Source organism: Haplochromis burtoni, unplaced genomic scaffold (genome assembly GCF_018398535.1).
Source record: "Haplochromis burtoni strain Fernald_Lab_line unplaced genomic scaffold, NCSU_Asbu1 Contig_435, whole genome shotgun sequence".
Lineage (NCBI taxonomy): Eukaryota > Metazoa > Chordata > Actinopteri > Cichliformes > Cichlidae > Haplochromis > Haplochromis burtoni.
This window is the reverse complement of record NW_024582796.1, coordinates 484,677-499,551: the sequence shown is the minus strand read 5'-3', so window position 1 is coordinate 499,551 and position 14,875 is coordinate 484,677. Positions and strand designations below refer to the sequence as shown.

Here is a 14,875-nt window from a genome sequence, read left to right as displayed (position 1 = left end):
CCAATACTATCTTTTTTCTTTTAACCAACTGATAAGTCATCGGTTTAAATAATATCCAGATTGTTAAGGTGATGAATGAAAATATTATTTTAGAAATATATTATTACACTACTACTACAGTGTTATCAGAATAGGAACGACTGAAAGCTAAGAGTAATTTTTTTTTCATTCATTCTGTTTAATAAGTAATTTTCATCAAACATGAGTTATTTGTATGTAACACATTCATCCACTTTTCAGGGTCGTGGGGAGCACTGTAGCCTATCCCAGCTGTATTAGGGGGAGAGGCAGGGTACACCCTGGACAGGTCGCCAGTCTGTTGCAGGGCGAACACATAGACAGAGACAACCAATCGCACTCACATTCACTCCCGTATTCACACCTATGGGCAATTTAGTGTTTCCAATTAAACTAACCCCACCTGCATGTCTTTGGGAGAAAGCCGAAGTACCGCGGAGAACCCACTCAAACACCACACAGAAAGACCCCGGCCTGATGGTGGAATTGAACTCAGTTGAACTCCTCTATATTAAATCACCTGTGAAAATATAATTGAATGCGATGTCAAGTCACTGCATATGTTTAATCTAAAAATCAAATTTGAGGCAAATTATTTAAAAACAAATAATAAGAGTTAGATACCATAACTCTCCAAATAGATTTTGTGTAATATGTGTTTAGCGGTGAACTCTTTATCAGTTCACCCTGCCTAGAAAGAGTTGTCAGTTGCTCCTAAATCTCATTTGACTAAACATTTGTATTCGTAATATACTTAGAGCAAATGAGTTCTTTATTTTAAGGTCAGACCACTAATGATTATCCAAAAGGGACCCATAAAAGTTCTGCATTACAGAGCTTCTCTATACGCTCGGTCCTCGACACATGGTTTGTATTATAAGGTCTGTTGGCACATAAAGGTTATGTAAAAACTGTAAAGGGTAAATATAGATACTTGGTATAGGGGTGATTTGCCACTGCAGTCATGTGAAAAGAGTTTGCTTTAAGATATATGCAGTACTCACTGGTCTTCAATGATAAGGTGGTGTACAACATATTCACAAGGAAAATTAACAATTCAATCAATTATTCAACACATAATACATGCAATAATACGTTAAGAAGGGATTGGACCGTTAATTTACTAAAACATACTTAAGATCATCAGTTTACGCTCAAAGATGTTTTTACTTTGAGAGTTGAGATTTGTGTCAAATAAGGACATATCACTGGTAAACAGGAGATGGCAACCAACCTGATATTGACATATAAAGACCTGTGGAGGAGTTCAAAGTTCAAACAAAAAGAATTTAATGGGAAAAATCATTAGTGTGAAACATTAATGTGTAATAAAATGAATGGTCATCTACTGGCTAGTTGCTACATGTAACTAAGTAAATGCAACAGTTTATCTCCTATAAATCCAGCTTTTATCCTTTGTGTATTTTCCCAGTCCAAGACGAAATACTCCAAGAAACCCAAACAAATTCCCACTTACAGTCAAAAGCATGTATATAAACCTCACATTAACACATGCTTAAGTTACTCTGAAGCACCAAGTTGAACACTGAATAAACAATATAATACTGTTTGAAGGCAAACATCAGTGATATAAAAACTCTCCTTTTCATATAAGACATCATAAAAACTATGCCTCATATCTAATAAATAAACTTCACTTTTGCTGTAGTGTGGAGTTATTCAGGTGACACTGCACTTTCTGTACACATAGTTTCAAAAATGAAAACCATATTACACACAAACACCATTCAGTCTCTGTTTTTGATAGTCAAATTAGTGGTACATGACAGCCTTTTTACTTTGCATGTCTATCTGCAGTAACCTCTACAGGTCATCTACTGCTGTCACGTTAAAAAATACTTCAGTCTTCTGTTGACCATTTCCTTGTGAGCAGCAGTAGGGATACCTGGTGCACCTTCATCATTTTGGGGCTCTAATGGGTCCTTCTACCATCCTGTACACCAGGTTAGTAAAAATTTAAGTATTTATGATTTTCCTCAATGTGACCATTTAAAAATAATTTGGCTGAAAATAGTGTTTTTAAGAAACTTGGAATTTCTTAAATATGTATTTGAAATTTGATCCTGAATTGTGGATGGCTATGGCTCAAGAGGTATTAGAATTTTGGAAGTATGAACCCTGGCAGTCAGTATAAGACGGGCACCTCAATTTCAACTTATTTTATATTTCTTTTGTGTAATACATCAGGATTTTTATATGTTAGAGTAATTTTATTAGAGCTAGCTTTTAATATATTGTATTTTTTAATGTTGGTAATTTTCACTACTGTCCTTGCTGTCTTGGAGCAATTGTGACCACAAAGTTTCCTCTGGGATAAGTTAAGTATTCTGATTCTGATATCGCCATTTTAAGCTCTGCAAAGGCAGATTTTTTTTGCTGGTGTTGCATGGAAGTGCAACATTTTAATTATAGTATTTATACTTAATAAATGCTATTGTTTGCCAAATACTTTTTAAAAATATCATTTATTTTTCCAAAAACAGGATGTGGACCTTTTTATTTCTTTACATCTTGGGCATAAATTTCTGCCAGGTTTGTTGATTACATCAATTAAACATTTTGATCTTAAATATCAACTGTATCATGAAATTAAAAAAAAATGGAAACACTTTTCTTTCACAGGCTGATACCTCAACCCAAATGCTTTATGCCAAACTGATAATAGACAAAAGTGCAATTGCAAATATCACGAGCATACTGAAGAATTTTACGTATAAAAATACATTTGTTGAAGCACCTGTAATGACAACAGGTAAACTAATTTCCAATCTTCCACATACACCTTGCTGTGATTTCTGAAGAAAATACTTTTATAACCTCCAACTCTAACCCTGCATAACTCTTGTCCTTATAAGTGTGCACAAATGGTACAGGCGAGAAGTTATGTCACTGCAAACCAGACCACAGATGGAGCGATACTTTCTGTCAGTCTAATCCAAAATGTTGTGGCAATGCAACATGCACTTTGGATAAAAGTGCAGATGCAAAATGTGTCTATATATATATGTGTATATATGTGTATGTGTGTATATATATATATGTGTATATATATATATGTGTATGTATGTATATATATATATATATATATATATATATATATATATATATATATATTATCATATATATATATATATATATATATATATATGTATATATATGTATATATATATATATATATATATATATGTGTGTGTGTATATATATATATATATATATATATATGTGTGTATATGTGTGTATATATATATATTATGTGTATAATATAGTATATATATATAAATATATATATATATATAAATATATATATATATACAAACATATACATACATACATACATACATAGACACATATACATACACACATATACATACATACTGACATTTTCTTGCTCACAGTTACCATTACAGGATCTTTGAAAATTGCACAGGCAAACAAATATGAAAAGTGTCTGAAAGGCACAGAAACCACGGACTATATAAACTGCAGAAATGACTTGATGAAACAGGTAATAAACAGTCATTTAAAAAATATATAATGTCTTTATCACCGCAATAATAAATAAAGAATACTATTATTAACTCTTTTTTTCCATCCTTTGTTACCTCTTAGATGAAAACAGCGTACAGCACTCTGAGGGGATTTGACTTTTTAAACATTATAGGATTCAGGTATATTCGTGCAATCACAAATTAAATGTTTTATTAAATTTATTTTAGATATGTGACTAAAATCTGTCTTTGTTTTTTATTGAAGGCTCGGAAGCCTCTTCATAGATTTTACAATGAGCGTCGCTTCCACTGTCAATTCACAAACTCTGATTAACATTTCAGAAGCCATCAGCCGAAATCTGTCAGCCTCGCTTGATATGGAGACTGCAGGTAATGTAAACTACCTGTGGAGGGCGCAGTTAATTCCAACCTGGACGGAAGTTGTTTTTTTTTTTTCTTAAATTTTATATAAATTCTGTTAGATTGTGTTTTAAATATCATTTTAGCGCTCCTTGAGTATCACTCTCCACCAACATATCAGACTGAAATATCTCGACAGCTACTGGAGGGACTACCATGAAATTTTATGCATATTATAAATACGTTTTTCACTGTGTAAATTGTTATTAACGCTCTTATTTAAAGGAACAGTTCAGCTAAATAACCTTTCAATCGTTGACAAATTGCTGCCCACTAAAATCCCAATTTTATTTCTTTGTTTCTATTATAAAATGATAACCTGAGGTCAACAATGCTTTGGATGCAGTCATATTACTCTGATAAAGATCAAGAAAATATGAGTGAGAGACAAAAATCTCTCTGAACCTCATGCATCTTGTTTTAGTTTATAATAATGTGCTCTAAAGGTGGTGTTGTAAAGGCTCTTTTAGCACATTCACTTCACCGGATGCACCTTTTTTATTTTCTTCACCTTTGATTGGGTGTGGCGCTTTCCATTAATTGCACTCACTTGTCACCCGTTATATAAGGACTGCACTCACCTACAGCTCACTCTTTCTTCACTCCCACATGGAGCGGCAGCTGAGAGATAGCAGTCCATGTGTGTCTTTCCTTTGCTCATTATTCAATAAAACAAAAAACCTGCAAGTGAGTACTGACTGTTCAGTCTCATCCTGGCCGGATGAGCCCGTGATGGTAACTATCTCCAACCTCCTCTGGACCTTCCTCTAAAACAGATGGTTTATCTGCAGCTGCAGTGCTATTCAACCTATGGTGTTCATGGAACTGTAAAGGTTTTCAAGTTTCAATGACTGGCCGCAAGGTGGCAGTATTTCCATATGCCATACCATCTAGATGTATGTGGTTTCCATGGCAACTGATTATCATTTGTTTGTTCTCTGTAGGTGTTGTCCGCTTAATAATGCCAGACAACATGCCGGTCTCTTATGGGGACACTAACAAAATCATCACTTGCAAAGCAACGGAGGACCTTGGAACTACACCACAGTGGAGTATAACAAACATCAATGGGCAATATGACATAACTAATGGAACAGTTTCAACTGTCACAACATTATCAAAAACAGAGAGTCAAATCCAGCTTAATGAAGTGACAGAACTCTGGAAAGGTATGTTTGTTTGTATGTATGTGAGACTTTTATATAATTAGTGTAAACCCAGAAAAAAACTAAATAAATTGTAAAATACATTTAAGCTATTAAAAATAAAGAAATAAGATTTTCTTTACTCTCGACTGTATACAAATTAAAACTTGTATATGCAATTTGATATTTCTTTCTTTCTTTTTTTTCTTTATGTCAGAATGTTAAATAAATATTTCATTCACTTTTTTTCTGGGAATGTTTCAGGCTTTAAATGGTTAACTAGTTTGGCACTATGAGCTGAAAAACTCAGTATCACTATCTGGATTAAATCTAATTCCTACTTGTACCAGCTTTAACCACGTTTTTTTTTTTCTAGGAACATACTTGTGTCTCTACAAACAAACCAAAAAGTTTGGCAATGACAGTACAATCAACATATTACACAAAGGCAGTAATGTACTGGATGTAGCTCTATTGCCAGACATTGCTGTTTTCACTGTGCCATCATTTCCACGCTGCAAAACTAAAACTGATGTTCTCCAAGTAGCAGCCCAGTGTGAGATAAATAATAGCACTGAACCTTATATTGTCTCATGGAATGGTGACGGCCTCAAAGATTATTCAGCAACTTCAGGTATGGATATTTCCTTTTCTTTTCTTTTCTTTTCTTATTTGCCAAATAATTTTATTTCAAAATAGTTATTTTGCAAGAACTGTTATGAAAATCTATGACATGAATGTATCATTCTTGCAGCTGACAAAACACAAATTTATTCGGCTCAAAAAATTATCAACTGTGGTGTAAACAACAACAATCAAACTACAGCATCATGTATATTTAAAAACAGAAAAGGGCAAATTAAAAGTGCTTCGGTGCCCTTCAACATCATTGGCGGTAAGTTATTGCATTTTGTAATAAGAATTAAACACATAGCTTAAAAATCTTACAACAAAGTTCTTGTCTTTGGCAGAAATAAATGAATTTTTTTAAATCTGATTTCGTTTTATTCAAAAAGTGCCACTTCACTAAAGTTGTCTGAAGTTGCTGATATTTTAAGATAAACCAACTAAAATATTTATAAATAATTACTTACCTTAATAAGGACAGTCAAAAGATTTGCCATTTTAAATGCCCAAAAATGTATTCATAATTAATTACAATTAAATTAAAAGAAATAGAAATAAAAAGAAGTGATATTTGTAGCCGTATGGCTCAGTGTTTTGAGTTTTTTGGTATTTTGATATTCATTGTTTATGTTTGGCTGTCATTTATTTGTCCAAAGCTCATTTTAGGTTGCCATGTTAGTTATTTTGTTGATTAAGTTCCCCTTGTGTTTTAACCCCTGTGTTAAGTGTCACTTGTCGCCCTTCAGGTGCTTACTTATGTCCTTGCCTCATCTCCAGTATCCCTTTTCCCTCTGTATGTTTCTAAAGTGTTCATTCTTCACGTCAGTCCACCATGTCCACGTCGTTGTCTGTCTTGTGTTTCATGTTGTTTAGCTCATGTCATGTCTGCGTCTTATTATGTTTCCTGTTTTACTTTGAAGGGTACTTTTGTTCATTGTTTTAGTTTTACTTCCACTGTGGCGTCATTATGTTCATTCTAGTCAGCTGTTCCCTCATATTTTTCTACTCCTGATCACCCGTTGAGTGTATTTAGTCCGTGTGTTTCCGTTTAGTCATCGTCAGGGCCCTATTTCAGGAAGCCGGTTTAGTGCAAACTCTGAGTAAGTATACCCTGAGTTAACGAAAACTCTGGGTTTTCGGTTTCACAAAGCGAGTTTAGATTAATTCTGAGTGAGTTACTATGACGACACACTCCGTGAAGCTAACCTGCCCCCTAGCAGGTTTACTTCAACTAACCCTGACCTTCTCCGCCTCTTTGTCAGAAACCTGACTGTAGGAAGTGTCAGACATGGCGTGCCCCTTCCTTGAAGAGCCAGTAGATGTTGAAGCCCAAATTCTCCGCAGAGCTCTCCGCCGGGAGAGAGTGATTAGAGCGCGTTTGGACATTTTATCATTTCCTGATGATTTCCTGTGTGAACGTTACCGTTTTTCAGCACAATCTATAATTTATTTGAATAACATCCTCAGGCCTAATATTGCTCATGTGACACATCGCGGACATGCTCTCAGTTCTGTACATATTATTTGTATTGCACTTCGGTTTTTTGCAAACGGGAGCTTTCTGTATAATATTGGTGACGCTGAGCACGTTTCCAAGGCTACCGTCTGTCGGGCAGTCAGGAATGTTACAGTTGCACTGAAACGTCTCCTGTACTCGTTTGTGGTGTTCCCCGGTCACAGACCCACAAGATTTATCAAAGAGGGATTCCACAAAATTGCAGGTAGCAGGATGAACAAAACTTAATTCATGATGTGGTGATACTTGAACTACTACTTAAATTTTACATTTATTCTCACGGTTCCCAGGCGTGATTGGCTGTATAGATGGCACTCACATTCCAATCATTGCTCCTTCAGTAAATGAAGGAGACTATGTGAACAGGAAGTCTTTCCACAGCATTAATGTACAGGTACATAGTTCCCTGTAGCATTTCAAACTAACAAATTATTTCATTATAGTAATGGATGCTAATTTGTGTTCTCTGCACTGTGAAGATCATATGTGATGCTGCCAACATTATCACAAATGTGGAAGCCAACTGCTCAGCCTCTGTGAGTGGTGGTGGTGGAGGACCCCCACCTGTTTTTCGGGCCTCCGCTTTTTTTCTGTTGGCTATAACGGGTCACATTTGAGCATACAGAGTAAGCAAATATGTACTTGTAATGTGCTCAGATAATTTCAATAAGTGCTTACAGAAAGAAAATTAATGTAGCCTCTAACTGCAATTGATTTACATCGGACAAACAGACCAAGCACTATGGCTCATAATACAATTACACCTCACCTGTTTGGACTATATTTTTATATTTCATTTTTACTTGCTGCCAGGAACGTTTGGGGCCTGTTGGGTTGCACCTGTGCTCACATCACATCACAAAATCAAATGTATAAATAAAAAATAAAATAAAATATAATAAAATAACGTGTTAAATGGGTGGAAATCCCTAGATCAATGTTTAAATTAACACTCACGCATTGACTCTGTCGGCTATGTTTTGCCATGCATGCTCCCTTTCTTTTGCAGCTGAGGCTGTGTTACTTTTTTTCCGCGGAATTTGCATGTTATCGGCATTTCGGCCTCAAGCGCTGTAAAATACATTGACCGCGCCTTCTTTCCCTCCGTCTCCATGGTGACTCGCTTAATCTGTGCTCCACTAATCAGGGCTTTATGTATCCTCGTGCGCGCGCTTAACTTGGGGTTAAAGCAACTCCGCGTTGACTGAACTAATTGTTATCAGCCTTTCTGAAACCGAATATTCCGAGTTGGACAGTTCGGGGTTACTCAACCCTGAGTATCGTTTTTCACTCTGAGTTTTCTAAACCGGCTTCCTGAAATAGGGCCCAGGTCATCTGTTATACTTCCCCCATGTCATGTCAGTGTTTCTGGTGTTTTGCATGATTGTGTTCAGGGCATGTTCATTGTTTTAACTCTTGGTTTTTCCTCACAGTTTCTATCATGCTCACTATCATGTTCAGGTCAGGTATCACAGTTTTGTCATAGTGTCATAGTTCATTCATAGTTGCCAGTCTCGCCCAGTTTAGGTTTAGTTTTAGTTCTTGCCACTGTTGATAATGTCTTGTTGCATGTTCCTGGTTTTCATCAGCCACAATAAACAGCTCGCTTATAGTTTACCACAGTTTTGTCCTCCTCCGTGTCCTGCTTTTGGGTCTACTTCCTAATCACCGGCGTACCCTGCCATGAGTAAGTTTGGAAGTAAGTCAGTAAGTTTGAGCACCTCTGTAAAAGCAGATCAGTTTGCTGATCTGGAGCATTCAGTAGTGTGTTAACACATAAGAAAGACACCAACAATGATCTTAAAGGAACAACTGTTACTCACCATCCTGGGTGGGGTTCTAAGACCAAACAAGTGAACGTCCATCATTCAGCAATCTGAAATATTACTCACAAGTGGAAGATGTTCAAGACAGCCGTAAATCTTCTCAGGAGTGCACATCCTAGCAACCCAAGGTCAGACTGTGCAGACAAATTACATAAAAACCCAAGAGCTACATCTCAGACGCAGTTAGCATGTTAAATGTTAATGTTGAACACAATATAATTACAAAAAGGCAGAATGAGTGTTACTTGTTTGGAAGGACTGTCAGGAGTCAACTCTTCTCTTTAAAAACAAATTGACAACATGGCTTAGGTTTGCAAAGTTGCATCTGAACAAACCACAGGACTTCTGGAACACTGTCCTTTGAAAAGACAGGACCAACGTGGAGAGGTTTGTCCACAATAAAGGTTGTTCTACAAGCTACTGAATCATGGGGTGTACTTAATGAGGGTGGACACTGTGCTTCTGCATGTAACTTAAATTTTGTTACATAAATAATGACACAGAATATAAATGTATTAAAAATGTTGTGTATCTGAGGTTGTAGTTAAATAGTTGTGAATCTGTTAAGGTCCAGAGGATTTATTTTATATTGTTGTGATATATAAAACCTTTGAAGTGAAAGAGGGTGCACTTTCTTTTTACCATGACAGTAGTAGTTTGTAATAATAGATATAGTAATAGTGATATGTAGAGTGTAAAATAAAATGGGGTAAAGTATTAAATTGCTTCTTATACTTATTATATAAAAAATAGGAGAGTGTTTTAGAATCATGAATGAATGCAGGCTATATTGATTACTTCAAAGATGAGAGAGTGTTTCTGGAGAGACCAAATTTTTATGAGACATTATAGGATATAATTTCTGCAACAGGAATTGATTTGAACTCACCATTCTCTAAATTAACTTTTGATATTGTCCTAGTTAATGTATGAAAGTTTCTTCGCCAAAACAGATGGTGACCCGTACTGTGCGGCTCAAGGTGTATGGGGAGACACCAAAGCTAATTTCACTTCAGTCTTAAAATGCACAAACTCTGCTGGGCAAAGAACAAGGAAATGCAAGTAAGAATCCAACTGCTGATCATATTTATTATGTAATAATGTATCAGTTATTTGTTTGACTATTTTTATTTATTTTTTTGTATTGAAATGGCTCCAAGAGTCCACCAACAATGATTGTTTGCATTTGTGACTGGGAACATCATTTGACCAGTTCATAAGTGAACATTTATTTGTGACACTTAAGATATTAAGATATTCAATATTAAAATTCATATTTTCAGCTCAAATAAGCAATGGGAAGATGAGGTGTCAGGATGTGTGAACTCAGACCTCTACAACGTACTGCAAAATGCAATAGTAAGTAAGCTTACGTTTCATAATTGATGTTAAGAAATTGTTTCCATATGATGGGAAAGTAACTTAATAATCTCAAACTTAATATAGCAACAAATTCTCCAACTGTAACAAGATTTTTACGCAACAGAAAAATGGAAAGTTGTTCATCTTTTTGTCAAACTCACTGTAGCTGATACAATTAGGCTTGACTAATTCATATGTGCTCTTGTTACAGATTTCTGACACTGGACTTGGGGCATTACATAAAAATGCAGAAACAATATTTTCTAACCTTAACAATGTCACTCAAAATTCAGTGCGTATTAACACTTTTGCCAATGTGAATGCATCAGTTGATGTACTCAGCACCATGAGTGGCAAACTAGTTAGACTAGTCAAAGTAGTAGACAATGTAACCACAACTAAAGTAAGTATCAAAGAAGCTTTATTTTTATTATTATTTAAATTCTTTAACAAATATTAAAATGAATAAGTATAAATACTTGTACGTAAAGTTGGAATATTTAAGAGTTACAAGGAAACAAATTTCCAATCTATTTATTCACTTTTTTGAATACATTAACAGTTTTACTATTTACAATTAGTTCATTGCTAATGCAAATCAAGAATTTCCTGCTGCTGTTACTTCATATTAAAAGAGTTCAGGTGCTGAATAACCCTGTCCCTTTTATTGTGAAGAAGCCACAGGAAGCAACATGTCACCACCTTAGCCATTGTTCAATTCAATTCAAATCAATTATATTAATATAGCGCCAAATTACAACAACAGTCACCTCAAGTTATTAGTGTTGACAGTGGTTTACTCAAAGAAATCGAGGGTCAATCAATGACCAACTAGGGAAGCAGATAAGAAGCTGCATGTGTTAAAGTTTGACTAGTTCAGTCTTTTATGATTCATTTTAAGCATCGTAGTTATACTCAAACTTTGTTTTCTTTTCAGAATTTCCTGGCCTCATCTAGTAATCTGTTGGATGGGTCTCTTGGAAACTCATGGGATAATCCGAATCCTGAAAGCAACAAAACCCTGGCTGAGAAATATCTGCAGTCAGTTGAGGATTTAATTGCGATATCAAACATAAGTAATGATTCTAATCAAAAAAATATACATATAGACACATGCAGCGAAGATGAATGCACCAATACGGTGTTCAATGCCGAAGTCACTGTTAGAAGCTCAGGAAATGGCACTGTAAAAACAGCTGGATTCAAATACCTGCAGGACTATTTGCCCAATACAACAGAAGCATTTAACATCAACAGCATTGTTGTGTCAACAACCACTCAACGTGGAGAAGAAAACCTTCAGATTACACTAAAGTTCCCATTGCTCACACCAAGGCGTCGCCATGTTAGTCTGCAATGTGTCTCATGGAACTACAACCAGAGCAAATGGACAGATGAAGGATGTGTATGGGGGGGCGCTTCTAAACCTGACGAGTGCACTTGCAATCATCTGACTTCATTTGCCATTCTGATGTCTCGGTATCCCATTGAAATCCCTTACATGACCGAGATAACGTACGCTGGACTTTCTGCATCAGTGGTGTCACTCGTTATCAGCCTCCTGATAGAACTGATCGTCTGGAGCAAAGTAGTCAAGACAAATACTCTACATTTGCGCCACACCGCCCACGTGAACATTTCTCTTTGTTTGCTGGTGGCAGATTGCTGTTTTCTGGCATCTGCTCAACCAGAGATCATTTCAGAAATCTGGTGTAGAATTGCAGCTCTTCTGAAGCATTTCTGCTACCTGGCCATGTTCTTTTGGATGTTGAGCCTGAGCACCATGCTCCTTCATCAGGCAGTTTTCCTGTTTCACAAAGTGGGCAAGAAAACCTATCTGAGGTTCTCGTTGATCCTGGGCTACGTTTGTCCTTTTCTCATTGTTTTCATCACATTTCTCACCAACAACGGCGGCGCTCAAGACGCGTATTTCAGTTTGGAAACATGTTGGCTGGTTTATTCTGGACTTCTGAAAGGAACCATCTATACATTCATTCTCCCAGTTGGTATAATTGTTTTCATCAACTTGTTTGCCATGATAGTGGTAATCATGAAGCTTTTGGAACATAGGAGCAGAGAAAAGTCTCATGAGAAAGAAATACAGGCCGCCAAAACTGTCCTGAGATCAGTTATTCTTCTGACTCCAATCTTTGGTTTGCCATGGATTTTTGGATTTGCAACATTTATTATGGACCTCACAGCTGGAGCTGTGACTTTAGCTGTGAACTACGCTTTTGTTGTGCTCAATGCATTCCAGGTATGGTCACAATTATTAAACTGATCAGACTCAATATCTGTTCTGCTAAAAGTATTACTTTTTTTTTTTAAATGCTTGTTTTTCATTTCTAGGGTTTGTTTATTTTGTTGACCACGTGCCTGGGGGACAGAATGGTAAAGTCATTTACTTCTAGAGATAAGAGGCCTACCTAGTTTTAGTTAGATGCTGCTGTATCACTGTGATAACATTTGAATATATTTAAAGTTTGAAGCCAATGGCAGGAGTGGATGATGTAAAATCCACAGCTGAATCAATGTCATTATTGTTGTAGTTGTTCTCAGGTTAATTCTGTGTTATTTCAATTATTGTAATGAAATTATTATCAACAGTCATCAAAAATATCCTTGGAAATCTTTTCATCAAATGTTTTTATTCTGATTTTCACAGACCCGTGAAGCACTGCTGAATTCTTTCAGGAAAAAAGTAAGTGAACCACAGCTTGTTCGTAAATAACCGTGGTAACTCATAATGAATGACGCACATCTGTTTCCTCTGTTCTGCAGGCTCCACCAACCATCAGCGAAAGCTCCACAAATTTGGAAACAACAACTAAAAATTCCTAAACAACACCTGCACACATGTATACTCACAAAACACTACATTTAAATCCAATATATTTGATTCATGAGCTACATTTACTCTTTGATGTGACTGTTTCTTTGTTGTTTATTTTGTTTTACTTGCAGTAATACAAATCAGAAGTTTTAATAATTATTACACTTATCTGTCTTTCTTTGTTCAATATACATATTCATATGAAATGTGCTTTAATAATACTGTACATTGATCCAAACTTCCTTGTTTATCTTAAAAAAAAAAAAAAAAAAAAGGACATCCAGAATAAAAGCTGCTTTCTCCCAAACTTGATGTGAACATGCAAAACATTTCTTTTAGTTTGAATGTTGTAGAGACGTCTAAATCTAACCAGCCACAACCGAAAACATGTGCATGAAGGGAGACTATAAGTTAAAAAAAAAAAAAAAATAGCGCATTCAAAATGTACAAGAGTAAAAAGTGTCTAAACGCATAAATGATAATATTTTGTGACTTGAATACATGATTGGAATGTAGATCTTTACATTAACAACATTTTAATGATGTAACTAGCTGGAAAATAGCTCATATATTTAAATCCTAATACTGTTGGTGTTTTTCTGTCCAGTTACTTATTATATACATTGTACGGTACAGGCAAGTTAAGAAAAAAATCAAATTGCTTTAAGGAAAGTACGATATTATATTAATACAACTAACTCAGTACGATGTTTGAGTAAGTTTGAAAAATGTCTAATCATTTAAACACCAAGCCTGTATTTTTAATGCAAGCTAATTATAAATAGCACTAGTTGTAAATTTGGACAGGGACTCAATTTTTGTCATTTTGCCTCTATACACCACCCCAGTGGATTTTAAATCAAACAATCAATATGCAATTGAAGTGTCGACTTCCAACTTTAATTCAGGAAGTTTAACAAAAGTAATCAACTGTTTTCGAATTAAATACAATTTAAAAACAGTCCTCCAGCTACATTATACTGATCTTCATGTGTGAAACTTGTACAGGGCCCGCTGAAATTTGCAACTGCAAAAATAAAATAAAAACTTAGGAAAATAAAACAAAACCCAAAAGGTTGATTCTGTTCATCTGGATGTCGTAGCGTTTTCAGTGGGAGAAACGTTTCGTCACTCATCCAAATGACTTCTTCAGCCTCAGCTGACTGCAGGTTTCCCCAACCTTATAAACAGTACGTTGCATAATGACTGAAACTAGCACCGCTGAATGAACAGTGGGATGACATTGTTCATTCAGTGGTGCTAGTTTCAGTCATATCGACCAGTTTCACTGACTTTTTGAACATGTCAAACATAAGGAATCATTTGCGCTTCCTAACACTGAGACTGAGATGATTGTGTAGCTCTGGGTCAATTCCTTTTACAAAGTGTTGTGTTTACTTTAATATTTACTCTAAACTTCTTAAAGATGTGAAATTACCCCAGTATTAGAGGATAAAAATCAAATAAACAATTTCAATAATATAAAAAACTAAACTTTAAACATTTTCTTAAAACTTACAGAAACAAATCTATTCAAAACTACAGACAAAAAAAATGAATAAAAAAGTCAAAACATAAAACTACAAAAACTAATGAAAACAACACAAAAGACAACAACG

General features: G+C 35.4%; 1 protein-coding gene and 1 long non-coding RNA gene across 3 annotated transcripts; both read left to right on the top strand.

Moving 5' to 3' along the window:
• The first annotated feature begins 1,858 nt into the window (after nt 1-1,858).
• LOC121812110 lies at nt 1,859-3,028 on the top strand. Its single transcript, XR_006052870.1, has 4 exons — nt 1,859-1,983; nt 2,523-2,571; nt 2,662-2,791; nt 2,895-3,028. It is a non-coding gene; the product is annotated as an uncharacterized LOC121812110 (long non-coding RNA).
• A 385-nt stretch (nt 3,029-3,413) lies between these two features.
• LOC121811814 (adhesion G-protein coupled receptor F3-like) lies at nt 3,414-13,469 on the top strand. 2 transcript variants are annotated; one of them, XM_042213332.1, is made up of 13 exons: nt 3,414-3,544; nt 3,649-3,707; nt 3,870-3,917; nt 4,892-5,116; nt 5,469-5,726; nt 5,847-5,987; nt 10,015-10,123; nt 10,345-10,420; nt 10,635-10,826; nt 11,361-12,680; nt 12,773-12,814; nt 13,089-13,124; nt 13,205-13,469. In XM_042213332.1, the coding sequence occupies exons 3-13, from the start codon at nt 3,905-3,907 to the stop codon at nt 13,262-13,264; spliced, it is 2,472 nt and encodes an 823-aa protein (XP_042069266.1). In that variant the 5' UTR covers nt 3,414-3,544; nt 3,649-3,707; nt 3,870-3,904; the 3' UTR covers nt 13,265-13,469. The 2 variants fall into 2 exon arrangements, with proteins under 2 accessions (XP_042069266.1, XP_042069265.1); XM_042213331.1 differs by having other exon boundaries at nt 3,793-3,917; nt 13,205-13,468.
• Nucleotides 13,470-14,875: the final 1,406 nt, after the last annotated feature.